Source organism: Zeus faber (genome assembly GCF_960531495.2).
Source record: "Zeus faber genome assembly, chromosome: 17".
Lineage (NCBI taxonomy): Eukaryota > Metazoa > Chordata > Actinopteri > Zeiformes > Zeidae > Zeus > Zeus faber.
In genome coordinates this window covers 14,206,817-14,227,316 of record NC_137204.1, presented here as the reverse complement: position 1 = coordinate 14,227,316, position 20,500 = coordinate 14,206,817, and the positions used below count along the sequence as shown (strand labels likewise).

Genomic DNA, 20,500 nt, shown 5'->3' with positions numbered 1-20,500 from the left:
CCACACATCTTTAACATGTAAGAACAAACAGATTCATATTAATTGTCATTTTCACATTTACATTTCTGCTCCTCAGGGTCTGCGTACTGATTTCCACAGTCTGAGAAGTCCCATAGCTGAATAAATGACTGCAGAGGAATTCCATCGCACAGTAGATATAAAGAGCGTCGTTGTCACATGGGCACAATGAGACATAGATAGATATTTTTGGAGTTTGTGTGAGTTACAGACAGAAACAGAGCAGGGCCGAGTGCAGATAATACAGCATTGTCCCGCAGGTCAGCTCCTCTGGCTGAGCAAACCCCTTCACATTGATGTCTGAAATTCCTCTGATGGCTTCCAGAATGACTGCTAGTATGCCAGGGTTCGAATCTATGTGTGCAAATGAATAATGTGTGTGTGTGTGTGTGTGTGTGTGTGTGTGTGTGTGTGTGTGTGTGTGTGTGTGTGTGTGTGTGTGTTTGTGTGTGTGTGTGTACAGTATGCAGCGTGGGTGGTTGGGTGTCTGGATACAACAGGAAAAATTACTCTTATTTTGAACTTGAAATAACTTCATAATTTCTGACATTTGTGCTGTGTTGTGTTCCTGATGACTTACAGAATAAATTGACAAATCATTTTAATTAATATATGAGTAAATAAATAAATGAATCAATAAAATCAAATAAATCTATCAAATAGATAATTGATTGGCAAAATAAATGCATAGAAATATTGGAGACTTTTTAAATTGGCAGAAATCATTTAGTCAGACATATTTTTAAACTGTATATCGGACAATTTTCTACCTTCTACTTTTTGTATTTTTGGGCAATTTGTATATATTTTACAGTTTTAATTATATTTAAATTAAATTAAATTAAATTATTTAAATTTTTATTTCACTTTTTGTTCAATGTCATTTTTGTTATTATATTTATTCTCCTTTTTCCCCCGAATGCTAAGCTTTTTTTACCTGTCCAGAACAAATTCCTAGGATACTGTATTATGTAAATGTGCACCTGGCGAATAAAACTGAGATGTCCAACATAAAATCCTACAATCTGTGTGAATTTGCAGGATTTATTGTAATCGCTGCCTTTCTTGCTATTCTCACAGTGCTGCTGCCCTGCGTGATGTCCTTCAATGTGGACCAGAAGAACGGTCTGTCCTTCAGCGGGCCCCTGGAGGACATGTTCGGCTACTCTGTCCAGCAGTTTGTCAACAGCGAGGGGAAATGGTGAGCGTCTAACAGTCCTTTAAAAGTGTGGATCTTTATCAGTGTGTAATTATTCTTATTCCTTTGTTTGGCCCTGTCGCGCTTTATTTACGTTTTTAAGTCTGCCGTTCTGGCCCAAAAACATTCAGTCATAAGATTCAGTCATAATATTCATCACGACATACAGCTATCAACCCAATATGACTCTTATTTGCCCCCCCAAGGTATCATGAAGTGATGTCAATTAATTTGATTTAAAAAACAAAAAACGTGTTTTGAGTAAAGTTCCCTATTGTCTAAGAGTGAAATTTATTATGGTAGCTTGGTGCTACTTCATATGCTGCTGCTCCAGTTTTCAGATAGATTTTCTCCGAATAAGAGGGGGAAAGATGATTTATTTAACCATCTCAAAGTCTTTCTAATGAAGTGATAAATGCCGCTTGGTGGACATGAGTGGTATCTGTATATGATTTCCACTTGTATATCATCAAGTATAGTTTTTCTTTTTTTTCTGTTTAATGATGGCAGAGCTTGACAGTCTCTTGAGATTTGTGCCGGTGACTCTGAAATGGCATGTTTTATCTCTTGCTCATGTTTACTTCATGTTATTTCCTATTGATTCTACAGCACCAGCTTTGTAATTGAAAATATTATGCATTCCAAACTTCTAGACAAATGGAGACTTAACATTTCCAGGTGACTCTGCATTTTCAAAGGTCACGGGCTATAAATCACATCCAGAGAGCAGTCACTCCCTATCACCGAACAGTAAACGAGTTGCTCGGGTTCATTGCATCGACTGTTGACATTTTAAATCGCCGGGAAGATGTGTTGCGCTTAAAAAAACATGTCGTATAGATATTTATTACAAATACATAACACGCAGCAAAAACAATCGTAATAAAAACCTGTAACGAAAAGTGATAATAAACAAGCCACCCGAGAGCCCTTTACTCTCCCCGTGCTGCTATTAAACTGCCCCCCAGAGTATCCACCCGGACGGGCCCGAACAGTCAAAATAAGCGTCCACCGACCCGGCCTGCCAACCGAGCGTCCATCCGTGGCTTTATGCTTCGCCGGCTGGGAAAGGCATTTTAAAAGCATGTTACATTTTATTAGCGTGGCGGTTCAAGGGTCTCCCCCTCTCTCTTTATCCGCCACTTCCTCTTATCTCTGTCCAACCCTCTCATCGTCCCCGCCTCCTTCCGTCCTTTAGTCTTTATCCACCACCACCACCCCCCAAAACGCCTCACCCATCTGGGTGACTCTTTTCCAGAGGCTCAAAACAGTCCACAGCATTTTGTGGAACTGGTCTTATTGAGCTCATATGAGATCAGTTACAGTAATTCAGTCAGTGCTAATCAGTGGGACCAGATGTGGCGAAAAGTCCCCGCTGCCGTAACTCCTCCCGCAGCGTGTCCAGATAGCGAGCGCCGCTTTTCCGCTCCACAGATAGCGAGAGCGGCGGCGTCAACGTCCCGGAGGTACGCGACCAGGAACCGAAGCCTCGATGGGGGACGATCGGGGAAAAACCGGTAGGAGAGATAGGGCCCCGCGCCAAAGGAGCGGACGGCAGACTAGCAAAATGGGGAGAAACGCGGGAGGAAAAAAGGGGGTCGGGGACGGAATCCACGGAAACCCGAGCAGAAGAGAGAGAGAGAGAGCGAGAGGTCGCGTAAGACGAGAGCGAATGTCGAGGCTGCAGACGGCGAGCAGATGCGGTGGAGGACACGGATCACGCGGCGATGTCGTGTCCGCGGAGTGACTTATGGGTCGCAGATGTCTCTTCCAAACAACCGTCCTCTCTCCGCCGCAAATGCTACCCGGCGGCGTTGAAAAGGGAAGACGGATAAACCGCTTTGGGAAAGGGCGTAACACGAACCCCGCAAGGGGGAGAACCTCTTGTCGAAGTCAGTTACACGTCATAAGACCCGTTTTGTTTTTTTTCATCCCCTGCGCGGCAAGCTGTGAGAGCAAGCCAGGTGTGCCGTGAAAATGATTCAAATTCCGCTTCCAAAATACGTAAATCATGGGAAATGGCTCTCGTGTCGCAGGATCGAAATTGCGGGGCTGCGCGATTGATCGAATTCGTCGGTTCCAGTCCGACCAGCGGCTCTGTGTGCATCAGAACAAGATCGAGTTTCCCACTGAAACGTAGAACTATGAGTCGTGAGATTCGGTGATTGACGAGTCGGTAGGAGTCGTTCAATTTCCCGATTCGCTGTTCGCTAGATTCAGTTGGTGTCCTGAACGATGAACGGGAGTCAGAAGAGTGGGTTAACCTCTGAGTTGTGAAAGGGAAGAATCATTTAATATCATTAACAATCATTTCAAGTCACAGTCATTTATTTTGATGAAAATCAGTCACACCGAATATCAATTATGCAAATGTCTAGACTTTTTTCCGCATCAGACTTTAGTCCACTCATCGATTCGGTCCACTAATTATTTTTAGATCGTAAGTCGAAGACTTGGCCGCCCACTCTTTTTTCTGAGTGACCCCCAATTCCCGAGTCAATTAAAAGATTTGTTCCCTTGGAAGAATCGTTTGCAAGTCTTGCACCACCACCACCATAATAATGAATGACATGGTATTATTTAATTGTAAAAGAAGGCAGAAAAAGGTTGGGAATCACGGTCATATATGTATATATGACATATATCTGGAATATGTTATACTTATAGTTTTTCTGGATTGCTTAAATGGGACCTATTATGAAAAACACATACATTTGGGTCTCTGACGGGCCTACTAACATGCTAATTGTGAATTAAGACAACGCAGTCATTTTATTTTATTTTTTTCCATTTTTCTGCCTCGGTCAGAAAACATGTGATCCAACATGCCCTTTAGATTTGTCCACTTAGCCTACGTCATGTTTGGTCTCCTTAGAATTAGGACCGCCCCCCCATCCGAGTAACTCCACACACGGCTTGAGTGCCACCGGTAGTGGGTCCGGTGCCTAAGAGCTCAGCTTAGAGCTAAGTGTGGGGATTGCTCTGTTGTTGGCTGCACAGACCAGCACAAATCTTAAGAAAGAGGAATTAATTCCAACTGTCTGTGACAAAACTGCAGATGAGGGAAATGTACGTATTTGAAAAATGATTGTGTATTGTCGGTATCGTTGATCTACCGCGCGGATAGCGCGAAGTCAGAACAAACTTTTTAAGTAGGCCTTGTTGATCTAATACAAGTGAAGATTCAGTAATTGGATTGCTTATCTCTCACCTCAAATTTGCTCAGAATCAGATGTTGGTGGACTGCTAAGGTGAAATCAGTGAAGGTCTACGGATTCATACAACGGAACCCGGATCTCAAGCTCAAACCCTGTTGGCTCACAGAACCCGGAGCTTGTGCTCAAACCCCATTGGCTCACAGAACTAGGGCCCTCGGGAGGGAGGGGCCACCCACTGAAACAGAGCGCCCTGGAACAAGATGGATTAGAAACATGTGAGAATGGCTAGAATTCATAATCTGAGTGGTATTTTCAGCAAAAAAAAATCCAAAACATTATTTTGGGACCCTCAAAGGCCATATATTAACCTGTTGAAAAGGAGCATAATAGGTCCCCTTTAAAAACAACTACATGACTTATAACTGATTATTGTACTGTAGCACAAAAACCATACTCTTACGTCATTCCCAAAAACACTTCACCTGTCCCAAAACGATTCACCTGTTTCCACACGTGTCAATATTCAAAGCTCCTTCTGCAAAACCTTACACAAAAGTGGCCAAATAAATCCTTCATTGCACTATATGTTCATTCAGCGAACACATGCTCTCAGCATAATGTACTCAAGTCATCACAACCTCAACTCAAAGGCCACTAACCCTCAAAAGTGTTAACACACCAATCATTATTGCAGGGCCAATAAATAGGGCCAAGAGGCGCGTCCGTGCGCTCCGGAACAATGGATCCCACTGTAACAATGCCAAAGTTGCAAGACAAGAGAGAGGAAGAGGAAGAGCAAACATGAAATGTGTGACGTCGATGAGATATTACTGTATGGCCTGACCCAAACCCGAGACGGCATGATGAGAACGCTGACACTGATGCTGAGTAACCTGTACATTTGCTGCATTTTGGAAATAAAGCTTTTGGAAATTGATTGTTTTACTGTGGCCTGTGGCATGGACTCTTCCCGTACATGTTTTGTCAGTGTGATATTTCAGGTTTCGGACCAAAACTGTGTATACAGTACAGTTGCATTCCCATATCCACTAATGTAAGGCGTATTTTACCGTACTGTTTTGAATTTCTGTCACCGGGGTGTTGTGGGTTATCTGGATAGTCAGTGATCTGGGATTTTAGAAAGTTCCAAATTATTTCTCTGAAAACCTACTTGACATTACATTTTAATAGCAGTGTTTTGAATGAATCCCTCCAGCGTGTAACAGTCACGTAGTTTGTGTTTTTTGACAGCTTGCGTGTGTTTGTGTCTGAGGGCACAGTTTGAATTGGGACCCAGAGGTTAGATGTTTGTACTGTTGGGTGGCTGTGAAGAGAGTTGAGAAAACGGTGAGTTGTTCCAGGAAAAGACAGTTTGATGAGGCCTGGGAAACGCTGCCTAAGAGTTAAGCTGAGGGTTATTGGCGTTAACTGAGTTGTGTGTCCTAAGAAAATGTTGTTAAAAAGGCAACGTGTTGACTACCCGCCATAAATAGCCCGTGTTACGTATGTTCTCACAGTCAGCTGCGAGTGCAGAGGGAACATGTGTTCAACCATGTTTGAAAAAAAAAAACACGGCCCATTACAGTCGAGGAATGTTAATAAGCCGGGATGTTTGGAGAAGGCAGACAACAGGTACGTTTTTAGCCTCGGTTTACTGATGGAATGACATGAATATGTGAAACATACTGTATATTGACACATTTAAATGCACATTCAGTTATACTACCATTATTTACTTGGAAGTCAATAAAGTAGACAATTAAAAAGATTTGTTCATGTAGTTTTGCTGTAGATTTATAATCCACTATACTGTTAAAATACATTTTACTTCAAGACAACTACTTTACTTAACGTATCTTTACTTAACTTATCCTTAGAGTCACTTTTTGTATATTTTGTTTTTTTATTTGGCAATTTCCTTTGTATATTTGGCTATTTTTGTATATTTGGCATTTTTTGAGAGCATTGTCATCCATGAAAATGTGCTTTACTGAATAAACCAATTCTGATTTGAATTCTAATACTGAGCTGTCCGTAGTATAATTAAGGCCATGGCAGCATTAACTCAAATTGATCACAATAGTAAAATGCTTTGGTATTGTTGTGTGGTTGTTGTTGGTATTAACAACTTATTATTCATTATATAACTCTACTGTCAATAATGTCACTTTACTGGTGGTAACTGTAGGTTTGGTTTGACTACTACTGATTAATGTACTTTGTCATACGACTGATGACGATGATGTCACGTAAATTAACCATTTTCTCTTTGGTTATACAGGGTCCTTATTGGTTCACCGCTGTCAGGACAACCAGCTAAAAGGACAGGAGATGTCTACAAGTGTCCGGTGGGAAGAGGGAACAACACATGCATCAAACTAGAGCTGCCCAGTAAGATGTGTGTGTGTGTGTGTGTGTGCGTGCAAACTTGCAATTGTGTGCATGCTCAGATGGGAAGACAGTAAACAAAACAAGGTTTTAACATTTTAGCCCTAAAATCGAATTAGGTTCGGAGGATTTGCTTCCCTCAGGGCTTCCATTAGCGCTCATTTACTTGAGAATGTTGTAAAGTGGCATGTGCAAACTAAGGATCAAAAATTGTTTTAGTCCTAAGTCATATATGTTATTACCCTTCATATGCCCAGACTCTTTAACCACTACTTTGTTACTGTACATTGAGTCAGTCCATTAAAATGCTAATTTGGGTCCACAACATTTGATGAAGTCTATAAAACACAATAATCTGCCAACAACTTTGCCAAGCTTAAAACGTTTAATTTGAAGTTCATTATTAACATATACTATAGGAAAAAATGTTATTTAACGTGAATAATAATAAAATGGGGTTTTTTTTGGGCAATTTCACTGTTTTCAGAAGTTAACCTGTTCCCCCATCCACACAGCACCAATGAATACAATATAAATACATCTATATATATTATTACCAATTATTTGATGCTTTATAATGTTCAGTAGGGTCTATCAAGCATAACCTATGCACCCCGTCGCTGATAATAGAGAACCCCCCCCTAATGTTTATGAACCCCCCCCCCCCCCCCATCACAAGTAAAGCATCTGTAATGGGCGATAGAAATAAGACTTTTATGCCTGAAGTGGGATTGTTTGTTGTTGTCATTAAAAATTCTCAAACCCCAAATGAAAGATCCAATGGCCCCCATCTCATGGAATGGATAATTCTAAAAAATGACACGAAAATGTATTTACATAGCTCGAAGTAAAGCTGTACTCATTCATATAAAACTCATCATTTTTATGGAGAAGCCATTTGATTATATGTTTGGTCATTATTCATCTCTGATGTTTGGGTCTAGTGTGTGTTCTCATTTGAATCCACTGTTCATTGGTCACATAGTCTGCATTGTCCTCTTCGAAGTGTCAGGGCTACATCCTCTCCTTATGAGACACTTAAAAACAATTGCTTAACAAGGAAATGCATATATGAAAGTCCATGGTGTTTATATTCAAGATGCTTTAATTCACAGAAAGTGGCAAGAATTTGAAACATAAAAAGAAAAAAATCGTAGTTCATGAATCCAAGCATAAAGAACATGGAGGATCGACTCACCATGCATTAATTTGAAGAAAACCGTGAAGCTTTAGTTAGGACTGAAACTAAATAAAACACTTTCTATTTCTTGAACACATTTCTCACAACTTACTGGAACAAGAACACAAAATTGCTCATGTAAGAGTGGCTCAAAGGCCAACCAGCTAAATTAAAATGGAAACATGTGAGCAAGCCACACCCAGTGTGTATTGCATTTTTAATAATTCAAGCAGAACTCCGATAACTTAGTCCAGATCCCCACGGTATGTCTAAATTCAAGAAAATATTCACCACACATATTGTTTTGAATTGTTGAGAAACCAAGCTGTTTTTCCCCCTTTGCAGCGAATCAAATGCTTTTTTTCTACTCTACATATCCCAAATCCCTTTCTCTGAGCATTAGAACGTGTGGTAAAGTAATTTAACTTTCTATAAATAACCACACGTCAATAGTCATTACATCCTGCGGAGAGTGGATGTCTTAGCTTCCTATGGGAAAATTGGATAGTATGAATATGACCAGCTGTTCCTTCTCTGCTGCGCTTTCCCACTGTTTATTCATCCTTCCATGTTTTCCCTAGAAAACACAACAATTCCCAACTTACACGAAGTCAAGGAGAACATGACCATGGGAACCACGCTGGTGACCAATCCCAATGGAGGATTTCTGGTAAGAAAACAAGGCAAGAGCAACATAATGGCTTTCCATCGCTTTGAATCCGTAGTGCATGTGAAGAACCACATAGGCCTTGGAGGCGATGGCTTTTAGGATTTCTTTCTAAATATATATTTCTGACGGACAACTCTTTGATTCATATTTAAATCATCTTTATTTATTTTGCATCGTTTGGTTCGGCGTCCGTCCCGGCTCCGCCGCCCGTCACTCCCGGCGAGGTCTACAGCAAACATAGGCATAGTTAGTGAGCTAGAAACAAAGGAGCGATGACCTGGAATCACCCCCCCCCCCCCCCCCCCCCCATTGGATTTAAGAGAAGAGCCTGACAGGTGGAGGCAGGGGAGGTGGAGGGGGCGCAGCAAGCAGTCAGGCAGCAAAGCAGGTAGGGCTTAAATAGGACGACCCGTAAGGGCGTGGAACCACATGGCGCAGGCGAGTTGTCTGACACAGCTAGCGTCACAAGCTGCACCCCATATTTGGAACCGATAGACCGGGATGTCCAATGCAAATAGTGTGTATACAGGCATAACATAACATATATCTGCCAACCAATACAACTCAGTCCAGCTAGGAGAGATGTGGCACTATGAATGCCTTCATCAACGGCACAACCGTACATAAATTGTCAAAGCAAAGCACTTTGGATTGAATTGCACTTTGGCATGTGTGGCTGATATTGTGCACTGAATGTTTCACCCAGTGGGCTCGTGGGAGGCTTGATTCGGTTAAACAACTCCCCCTTGTGAAGGGGGAGGACAGCGGAATGTAGGGTTACGACACTGTATCCAATCTGATACAGTTATGGATGTAACGAAACAAACTGATGCAATGCAGATTCTGCTTTTTCTTCTTCATTTGTTATTTGTTCTTTCTTTCACTCAAACACACACACACACACACACACACAAAAAAAAAATAAAAAATCTATCTGTCATTGTCATTTATCGGCCATCTCTTTCCAAAGGGATCTACAGCGGCTTTTTATAGTCCGCCGGTTGACTCGATCTTTCCCCATGGTTTCCATTTCCAGTGGTCCTGAACCTCCTCTCACCTATGACCTCACTCCAGTGGAAACCAGAACCATTCATAGCCTGCGCAATTTAGACTCTCAAGTTTGGAAACGCTAAGTCATGTGTGTGTGCGTGTGTGTGTGTGTGTGTGCCCCTTCCAAACAGGCCTGCGGTCCGCAGTACGGCTACATGTGTGGCCAGCAGCAGTACATCTCCGGGGTGTGCGCTAATGTCAGCTCCTCCTTTGAGATCCTTAACTCCATCGCTCCGGCTGTGCAAGGTACACGGGTGCAGCGCTCAGCACCACACGACGGCACTCTACACAAATAAGCAAATGCCAAAATAACATGACTCCTCCATAAAACTCGTCACGCCGTTCGGCATTGACTGAATTTTTTAGGGGTAAAACATGATTGTAACCCTCATAACGCAGCGCTTTGGTGTTCCACATGGATTAAACTAGCATAGGACCAGCTCCTTCCCAGCTCTCCCCGCACACAGGGTTCGAACTGAATCAGGATTTAGATAAGCCGACTGAGATTAATCCAGAGTTGAAAAATTGCCTTTTTCTGAGACGTTGCTTAAGTTAAGATAAATTAGTTTGAGACGAGGAAGTCCTAGACTAAGGTAATAAAGGACTAGTGAGCTCCTTCCGTCTGGTCTTGGTGCTGGTCTCAGTCCAGATCAATTATGTTCTCTATTTTCAAGGTCCACCTGGTCGACCTGGAGGCCCGCGTCCATCCATCCAACGATAAACCTGCCCCTGGCCAGGTTCATTTGAAGCCTTCACTTAGGCCTTGATGATCTTAGTCCCCCAGTGGGGATACAGGAGACAGGAGACTTCCATTCTTCTCCCTTCACCTTTTGTTCTCCTTTATTCTCTCTGTCCCCGCCTCTGTCTCTCAAAGATCCTCTGGCATCAATTTCACCGGGCGAAATACACACGTTCTGCCCGGAAATCGATCGTTTATTTTATTTTCAGAATGAAAAGATTTGTCATGACGATTGTGTCTTTTCTTTTCCAGAGTGTTCCAAGGAGCTGGACATCGTGATGGTTCTGGATGGATCCAACAGTATATATCCCTGGTCCAGCATTGTTGAGTTCCTGCTCAAGTTCCTCAAAAATATCGAAATCGGACCGAGACTATCGCAGGTTGGTTGAATGGACAGACCTGAACCAACATTAATTACGATGTAAAAACACTGTTCATCGACTGTAGATGGTTGATTATGCGTCTTAGCGATTTCGTCTTCTCAGTTGCCTCGGCCGGCCCCGGCAGTGGGGCGGTTAGTTATTTTGGGTGCGTTGGGTAATCCGGTCGGTCAGCTCGTGCAGTTTTTCCAAAGAGCCTCTCTGGAAATTCAGTATTTCTTCCACGGCTGCTGAAGTCCTCTCTGCCGGCCGAATAAAGAGCGATGCGTCATGAAAGCACCGACCAGACCCGACCACATCCCCACCGCCTGTCTGCGAGACGGGAGACAGACAGAAACGTGCCAAGATGTTTGTAGAACGCTTTATGGGAAATCCCTATATATCAATGTCTGTGTGTGTGTGTGGTATGTGTGTATTCCAGGTGGGCATCGTGTCCTATGGGGAGAATGTGACTCACCAGGTCAACCTGAGCCAGTTTGACAACCAGGCCAAGCTGCTGGAGAAAGTGAAGCATCTTCCTCAGCAAACTGGGTACAAGACCATGACCGCCCTGGGCATCGACACCGCCAGGTACCGGAAATCTGTCGTAGACATTTGTACCGTATAGGATTACGTAATAGCTCCTAATTGTCGTTGTCTTGTCGAGTTCGACCTTGAATTTGAACTCAGGTCCATCTGGAGGCGGACTAAAGAACATCCCAAAAGAAATTAAAAGCAGAGCAATAAAATAAATTGACATCCATACCTAGTTCGCTGTCATTTGCTCATTTCTGGGTTTATAGACTGTCGAAATCAACACTCCGTCCATTGTTCTCGATGTGGTGTGAAGAATCCCGCATTTCCCCACGTGCTAGCGCTGTGACAAGACCGATTTTTAGCGATCCGAGATCCACAACCAAACGGAGATGAACTTTACAACTCACCCCCGTCTTGCCCCCGAGGAAGTGGAGAGGACAAGTCACAAGATTCCTGCTTGAGTTCATACAAGATTCCTTTTGTCATTTCCTATTCAATCCAATAGTTAAGGGGGGGATAAGGGGAATAGGCAGGAAAAGGAGGGCGAAGAAAGCAGGCGCGGCGGCCAAATAAAAAATGGAGAAAATAAAGAATGCACAAGTCAGTTAGACTCTATCGGTGAAAAGTTCGCCCCTCTCCTCAAAAAAAACCTGTCATCAATCAGGAAGGAGGCCTTCATGGAGGAACGCGGCGCCCGACTGGGGGTGAAGAAGGTCATGGTGATCGTAACAGATGGGGAGTCCCATGACTCCTACAACCTAAACAAGGTCATCCAGGACTGCGACGACGACGGCATCGAAAGATTTGGAATTGCCGTAAGTACATCATCTGACGGTGGATTTTCACACAAAGACATTCATGTATCCTTTGTAATAACGGATTGAATCCTAATCCCTAAATAATGCATTTGGGGCGACTTTTGGTCATCCCGATGAGGTTCATGTTTGGATAACTTAAATTCGGCAAAAACCCGCTTATTCACAAATCATCCTATTTACGAAAAAAAGTGTCCCAATGGCGTTTGATCTAGTCTAAGTTTGTGTCGACAGGTTTTGGGAGACTACAACCGTCAGAACAAAAGCTCGGTGGATGTGAAAAAGTTCATTGATGAGATTCAGTCGATTTCCAGCAAACCCCTGGGAGAGCATTTCTTCAACGTGTCCGATGAGGTGGCGCTGCTCACCATTGTGGACGCTCTGGGGAGCAGGATCTTTGCCTTGGAGGGTAAAACACCAGCAAGCTTCACTTCATGAATTCAGAATATGAATCAGAATCCATTTCGTACATTTTTATCTACAGTAGGCGGAATTTGTCCTGAAGATTGGTCAAAAAACGTATAACAAAGCTCAAAAAGTCTGAAATAAATAAAAAATTAATCAGCAAATGAGAGCCAAATATACTTAATGAGCCAAATATAGAAAGACATTTTTTTTTTAATTATTAGAAAATATACAGAATATATATATATATATATTAAAAAAAATATATTCTATTTGTCACCTGGCAGGACTACAAATGTTAGGTTTTCAAATAACTATTGACAAACATTATCATTATCTATGTATCTATCTACTATATCTATTCACTATGTAGCCGTGGGCTTTTTAATTGAAACGTGAGAATAAATTTAAAAAAATGTATTACTGATACATGTGCACTTTTCCTTCCCCAGCCACGTCTGGAAATTACACCTCATCGTTCGAGATGGAGATGTCTCAGGCTGGATTTAGTGCACACACATCTAAAGTAAGTAATCCCAAATAACTGTGCAAAGTAGTGACGTAAATAAACAATAAATAAATACAGTGTATTGCACAAATCAACCACGTAAGGATCAATTTAGGGATCCGTTTATAAGACATCTAAATGTATTTTATCTTTCAAAAATCGCTTAAGTAGTGTTTCTGTAGGTAATCAATTTTCAAGGAGCTGTTTGTGTGTGTGTGTGTGTGTGTGTGTGTGTGTGTGTGTGTGTGTGTGTGTGTGTGTGTGTGTGTGTGTGTGTGTGTGTGTGTGTGTGTATTTAGGTGTGAGTGTGCATGCGTTTGCTTATCTAATGGATCTGTCTAGACTGAGAGCAACACAGTTATTGGGTGTTCAGTCGTCTGTTTGGTGTTTCACTCTGCAGAGGTTCCACACACACACACACACACACACACAGACACCCTGTGTCCAAGTGTCTAGGAATGTCTGTGATGGTGGGATTGTGTTTGAGTGCGTGTGAAACCATGAAATGGTTAAAGTGGGTCTGCTAACTGGGAGATACACTGATGACCAGCATGGATATGCTGGTATCAGATACCAGCCAGAATATCCCGAATTAGAATGTCCAATAACAATAACTTATCAATAATGTACAATATATAGAGATATTGACTTCTGCTTTTGTGACCCATGTAGGATTGTTCCATAATAAGGATGTAATATTTTTTTTCAGTCAAGCCTAAAAGAATGATCTATCTCTTGTTTTTTACTGTTAGGTTTATTTTTTGTTGTTCATCATTCGGGTTACTATATATTGCCATTTTATTACTGTCCATTCTTTATTTTAAGGTTCTTTGATTTGGTAGGATTATTTTTATTGTTAATCTTTAGGTTTACTCTATATTTCAAATGTTATTTTTTTGGTTTGTTTTACATAAAAAAGTTTTGGGCAAATATTTAGATTTATTATTCTTAGTACTTTTTATTATCGACAGTCAATCTATCTATCTATCTATCTATCTATCTATCTATCTATCTATCTATCTATCTATCTATCTATCTATCTATCTATCTATCTATCTATCTATCTATCTATCTATCTATCTATCTATCTATCTATCTATCTATCTATCTATATCTATCTCTCTCTGTCTATCTTTATCTATAAGTATGGATAGAATTCACACTCAGTATTGCTGTCTCTCTCTCCAATCATATTGACTCGTCATCATTTTCCAGTTCCCGTGTCTCTGCTCTGACAGTCCACTGCCTAATATCCTCCTGTAAACACAGTGACCGTCATGTGTGACTGTAGCGGCGCCTTCAAGTCGACCAAACCAAACATATCGGACGGTTACTTGCAAAGCCACGATTACAAAAACATACTGTATATCAAGACAGGAAAAAATGAACACATCGGATAACACGAAAGTCTCCCTTTTAGAATAAGGAAGGACGCCCAAGAAGGCCGATGAAATTACCCCCAAAGAACAAAAATCGAACATGTCATTTGTCATCTCCTGAGCATCATGATAACGCCCGCGACGCCTTGAGAGCTGTGTGTGTCTGATAACGCCCCGACCCGCCGCAGGAAGGCGTGCTGCTCGGAGCCGTGGGGGCCTACGAGTGGAACGGGACGGTGGTGACGCTCACCGCCGGGAGAACGGTGCTCCCGAAGAACACGCAGTTCTACGACCCAGACCTGGAGGCGGGCTACGAGGGCCTGGCCGGGTACCTGGGTGGGTGGACGCCAGACACACAAACACACATTCTCCCTCGCTGCCTCACGGTCTGTGTGTGTTTTTCATGTCTTGGAGGGAGGGTGAGTAAGAGGAGTGCCCAAACAGTGGACGACCTTATTCTCCCTCTCTCTCTCGCTCTCTCTCTCTCTCTCTCTCTCTCTCTCTCTCTCTCTCTCGCGCTCTCTCTCTCTCCGACTATCAAATAATATCCACACAGCACGGTCTGTTATATCGTTGCCCTCTACGGCTTTTGAAGCGGCCGCAGCATCTTAATACCATTTTATTTAACCCACCTAGAACTGGAAAACTCCCTCAGGTGCATGCGCTCTGTGTGTACGTCTGTGTTTGTGTATTTGTGTGTGTGGCCTTCATACAGTCCAGGAGTGTTTTTTGTTTTTTTTAAGCTCCGTCCACACAGGATGCGTTAGTCTGGAGACTGCAAGAAATATCTCCTCAAAGCTCAAAGGTGGGACCGTAGCGCTCCTCCATTGAAAGTGAAGGATTTACGCGCTGCAAACTCGCTGAACGTGAATGGGCTGCCCTCTTTGCCTTTTCCGGCCCTGCAGCCTCTTATTATTAGTATCTTCAGAGGACGAGGACTTTAGAGGCGGGTGCACCAGTGATATGTCAATGTCATAGAGACGGAACAGGCCTGTCGGTCTAGACGACTTCGTCAAGCAAAATACACGATTAATTTTTCAGCGCCGCTCGGCACTTTGCCGTTTCGCCGCAGGTGCAGATCAGATCTGTAGCTCCTCCACGTGTTATGGAGTTTTCATTTATTTTATTTTTTTTGTAAGAAAACCCAAATTACGAGTATGGTACGTGTCCCCGCTTTCTTTGCAGGTTACGATGTCCAGTCTGCGTCCACCCCTGACGGAGTGCTGTACATCACGGGCGCACCGCGGTTCAACCACACGGGCCGGGTGCTCATCTACCAGCTGGATAAAGACTATAACATAGTGGTCTCGCAAATACTCAAAGGAGAGCAGGTGGGCAGTCAAGCATGCTTTTTGGAGAGTCAGACATTCTTTGGAGATTCAGTCTTCTTATGCATAGAAAATGAATGACCTATTTACATAATAACCTATCCATCCATCCATCCATCCATCCATCTATCTATCTATCTATCTATCTGTCTTGTCTATCTGTCCTATCAATTTGGTCGACAGTATCTATGTCTTATATAACTGTCTTGACCAACAGACTTGTGTACTGCAAAAGTACGTCCTTAAAACGTGTCCTTGGAAAGAATGGGCTTTATTATTTTGGGACGCGTTCAAAAAAAACACACAGCTATAGAGGTTGTTGTCATACCTCAGACTTTTGCCCTAATGTTCGACACATTTAAAAGGCTGTTATCCACATTAGGGGAGCAGAGTCTGCTGACTGCAAATGGTCGCATGAGCTGCTGAGTGCATTGTGATTTTCTAGGTAATTTACGTTGGCGTACTTATCTGCCGCCCACAGATTGGCGCCTACTTTGGCAGCGTTCTTCAGACCGTCGACGTGGACATGGACTCCTACACCGATCTGCTCCTGGTGGGCTCCCCAATGTACATGGGAAAAGAGCGGGACGAGCAAGGACAAGTCTACGTTTATAAGCTCAACCAGGTACACGGTGTTGTATGTGAGCCAGCTGATGTGTGAGTCGTTGCTCACAACACTGTACTGTCTGATTCAGCCGTAGATACCATAGATTCTCCACTGGTTAATAAAGCTTGACATTTGTCCACAAACAAATTGATTTCTCTTTCTTTTCCTTTCCCCAAGGAGGGCCAGTTTGAGCACCAGTTCACCCTGAAGCCCATCAACCAGTCGTGCTGTAACACCCGCACCTCCAGCTGCAGCATCAAGAATGAGCCGTGCGGCGCCCGGTTCGGCACCGCCATCGCAGCGGTGTCGGACCTCAACCTGGACGGCTTCAACGACGTCGCGATCGGAGCGCCGTTCGAGAATGACCACAGGGGGGCGGTCTATATCTATCACGGCACAGAGAAGAGGACGCTGAAAGAAAATTTTGTGCAGGTGAGGGGAGAGGTGTGAGACGAGCACAGGTCAGCAGATAATGACAGTTATGTGCAGTGTAGTGAGCATATACAGTATTATACCGTATGAATGTATGTGTACTTTTTGTCTTCAGCGTATTCCGGCAGGAGGAGATGGAGAGAAAGTCAAATTCTTCGGACAGTCCATCCACGGAATCATGGACCTGAACGGCGATGGGATCACGGATGTGACCATCGGAGGGCTGGGAGGGGCGTCACTGTTCTGGTGAGGCCGCTCTCACCATGAACCTTCCAATCTCCTTTTCAGCCCCCTCTCTCTCTGGGTTACTCTCTTTCCCTCTCTCTATCTGTTCGGCATTCCAGTCGAATCCATGTTAGCAGTTACGGTTGCGTCCCCCAGACATTTCACCGCCGCTATCTCCTTAATCTATATTTGTCTCGGTCCAGTTTATTCAGCTGTGTGTCTGCCTCTTGCCTTGCGGGATTGAAACCGGCAACCTCGTAGTGATCTCTGTTAAAGCTCCAGACCTTCCGCTGTTGGAAACACGCCCACTCTTCACGGCCTCTATCTGCCCGACAAAAAAAAAGACACATTTTTCCTACACCATGATAAAGCCTCTCGGGCAGAGCTTCAGCTCCGCTCTGTGAAAAACTTCAACTTCATCTCCCTAGAGGCTGGAGTTTCCTAAGTCGTGTTTGGCCGCTACTCCTCCTCAGTATTTGCATCTGCTCCCTCCGCCCAGGTCCCGAGACGTCGGGGAACTTCGCGCCAACATGAGCTTCAATCCCATGAAAATCAACCTGCAGCAGCAGAATTGTGGAATCGACAAAAACCGAACCGTTTGTGTCAAGACGGAGGTGTGTTTCACCTACAGCATCAAGTCGGACAGAGAGGACTCGCAGGCCGGCAATGGCACAGGTCAGTGACAACGCCAAAAAAAACCCAAAACGCATTTAAAATCATCGTCAGTTTTCACACGCTGTGCATATTTTTGAGGGTGCTGTTGACACTTCTGCACTGTTGACATTTCTTCTTCTTGGACTATATTGAGAGTTTCCCGTTTTTGAAAAGGAGATTTACCTTTTAAAGGGTACCTATTGCCCTAGTGCCTGTGCACATTTGGGTCTCTGATGGGCCTACTCACACACCAACTGGGAAATAACACAACCCGGTCAGTTTTTGTTTTTTTTTGCGAGCTGCCCTTGTCATAAAAGATGTGATTCAACAAGCCGTTCCGAAATTGTGTCTCCTTCCTACGCCACACGGAGATGTGTTACAATTAGAACCGCCCCATCCAGAGTAACTCCACCCACGGCCCGAGAACTACCAAGCACCGCCGGATCGTCCAAGCACGGGCACTGCTCTGTTGGCTTCACAGACCAGCACAAAGAAAAGAAACAGGAATTAATACCGACTGTCCATGACAAAACTGCAGACGATGGGAATGTAAGTACAGTGGTACTTTGACATACGAGTTTAATTCGTTCCGTGACAGAGCTCGTAATTCAATCTGCTCGTATAGCAAATCAATTTTCCCCATTGAAATTAATTGAAATGCCATCCGTTCCAGCCCCCAAAAAACCACCCCAATTTTTTTTGTTACGTGTTTTTAAATAAGAAAAATCTATTTATAAATAACAAATATTGTATAAAAACATAATAAAACATGATAAAAGAGAATGTAAAGAAATAAACTGGTTTTATTGCTTTTGTTGCTACACTTTATTACTGAACTTAATTTCTACTATTTTTTTTTTTTCACTTCAATTTCGCTTAACTTAAAAAACGTCACAAATTCCATCACACACACGCCTCGCTCATGTTTTTCTATGATTTCACGCTTTAATTCAATCGACATCATCCGCTTCTTCTTCTCAGCGCTTACTTTCTTAGGACCCATGGTGGACCCATGCACAAAAAGCACAAAACACAAGCACAAAACACAAAAGAGAGGCTTCCACGGTCAGGTAACCACGTGAAGTGAAGGAGTGAGATGCGGGAAGCTGGCCACATTCGCTCGCCACGCCAACTAGCGGCGGCGAAGCTGAAGCTCTGCTCCTCGTAACTCACATTTTTGCTCGCAAATCAACACAAAAAATCGATGGAACAACGGTTCGTAACTCGGAAAACTCGTATGTTAGTGCACTTGTAAATCAAGGTACCACCGTATTTCAAAAATAATTGTGATGTGTTTCTCTCTCTCTCTCTCTCTCTCTCTCTATATATATATATATATATATATATATATATATAATAAAGGCATGCAGTAGGTTGACTGTAGGCTGCCCCGTGCAATCTGCTGTGCGTTTCTCCGAACACCAATGAGTTTATTTATTTTATTTTATTTTATTTCGTTGTATTTTCCGACGTGTCCGGACATGCCTTACCTAACAAAGGTTGGAACAAATTTTGAAATGAGGCCTTGTATTTCTAATATAAGTGAAGATTCAGCAACTGGATTGCTTTTTTCTCACCTCAAATTCTGTTCAGAATGAGCTTTTGGTGGACTGATAAGGTGAAATCAGTGAAAGTTGACGTACTTCATACAACGCAACGCTTCTACTCATGCTCAAACCCCATTGGCTAAGAACTAGAGGACCCAGGAGGGATGTGTCAGCTATATTAACTTGTTGAAAAGGAATATAAGAGGTCCCCTTTAAGGCTTTTTGAAGATACAGTGAGAAGCTGCAGCAAAGTGCTAAGTTTCAATAATAAAGTTCAGCGAGGTTGTAGTATGAACGATAAATGATGGAAACCAACATTTTGATAAGGTCTGCATTGAAAAAAAAATCTATTTAAGTGGAAGGAGAAAGTTTTCTGTGACAATAGAAGTGTCTATGGTATTGTTCTATCTCCATTGTTTGTTGTCTTATACACTGATAAGCCACAACATTAAAGCCACCACTAATAACAACTAACATTGTGTATCCCCCCCCCCCGTGCCGCCAAAACAGCTCTGACCCGTGGAGGCATGGACTCCACAAGACCTCTGAAGGTGTCCTGTGGTATCTGGCACCAAGACGTTAACAGCAGATTCTTTAAGTCCTGTAAGTTGCGAGGTGGGGCCCCCATGGATTGCACTTGTTCCAGCACATCCCGCAGATGGTGGATTGGATCGCACCGTAACCCCGCCCATCCACATGATGTAGAAGAAAACGTGACTCATCAGACCAGGCCACCTCCTTCCATTGCTCCATGGTCCAGTTCTGACGCTCACGTGCCCATTGTTGACACTTTCAGCGGTGGACAGCGGTCAGCATGGGCACTCTGACCGGTCTGCAGCTATGCAGCCCCATACGCAGCAAGCTGTGATGCACTGTGTGACACCTTTCTATCATAGCAGCATTAACTTTTTCACCAATTTGTGCTACGGTAGCTCTTCTGTGGGATTGGACCAGACGGGCTAGCCTTCACTCCCCGCGCGCATCAGTGAGCCCATGACCCTGTCGCTGGTTGTCCTTCCTTGGACCACTTTTGGTAGCTACTAACCACTGCATACCAGGAACACCCCACAAGACCTGCTGTTTTGAAGATGCTCTGACCCAGTCGTCTAGCCATCACAATTTGGCCCTTGTCAAAGTGGCTCAGTTCTTTACGCTTGTCCATTTTTCCTGTTTCCAACACATCAACTTCAAAAACTGACTGTTCACTTGCTGCCTAATATATCCCACCCCTTGACAGGTGCCATTGGAATGAGATGATCAATGTTATTCACTTCACCTGTCAGTGGTTTTAATGTTGTGGCTG

General features: G+C 43.2%; 1 protein-coding gene across 1 annotated transcript in view; it reads left to right on the top strand.

Annotated features, from left to right (window-relative positions):
• itga1 (integrin, alpha 1) overlaps nt 1–20,500 on the top strand; it is a 48,446-nt gene that overhangs the window by 19,964 nt on the left and 7,982 nt on the right. The window contains exons 2-16 of the mRNA XM_080017321.1: nt 1,099–1,219; nt 6,656–6,765; nt 8,524–8,612; nt 9,794–9,908; nt 10,654–10,781; nt 11,203–11,351; nt 11,962–12,112; nt 12,347–12,521; nt 12,970–13,043; nt 14,593–14,740; nt 15,590–15,735; nt 16,214–16,357; nt 16,517–16,771; nt 16,887–17,017; nt 17,496–17,671. Coding sequence (XP_079873447.1) covers nt 1,099–1,219; nt 6,656–6,765; nt 8,524–8,612; nt 9,794–9,908; nt 10,654–10,781; nt 11,203–11,351; nt 11,962–12,112; nt 12,347–12,521; nt 12,970–13,043; nt 14,593–14,740; nt 15,590–15,735; nt 16,214–16,357; nt 16,517–16,771; nt 16,887–17,017; nt 17,496–17,671 — 2,112 coding nt within the window. The remainder of the gene's footprint in view (nt 1–1,098; nt 1,220–6,655; nt 6,766–8,523; nt 8,613–9,793; nt 9,909–10,653; nt 10,782–11,202; nt 11,352–11,961; nt 12,113–12,346; nt 12,522–12,969; nt 13,044–14,592; nt 14,741–15,589; nt 15,736–16,213; nt 16,358–16,516; nt 16,772–16,886; nt 17,018–17,495; nt 17,672–20,500) is intronic.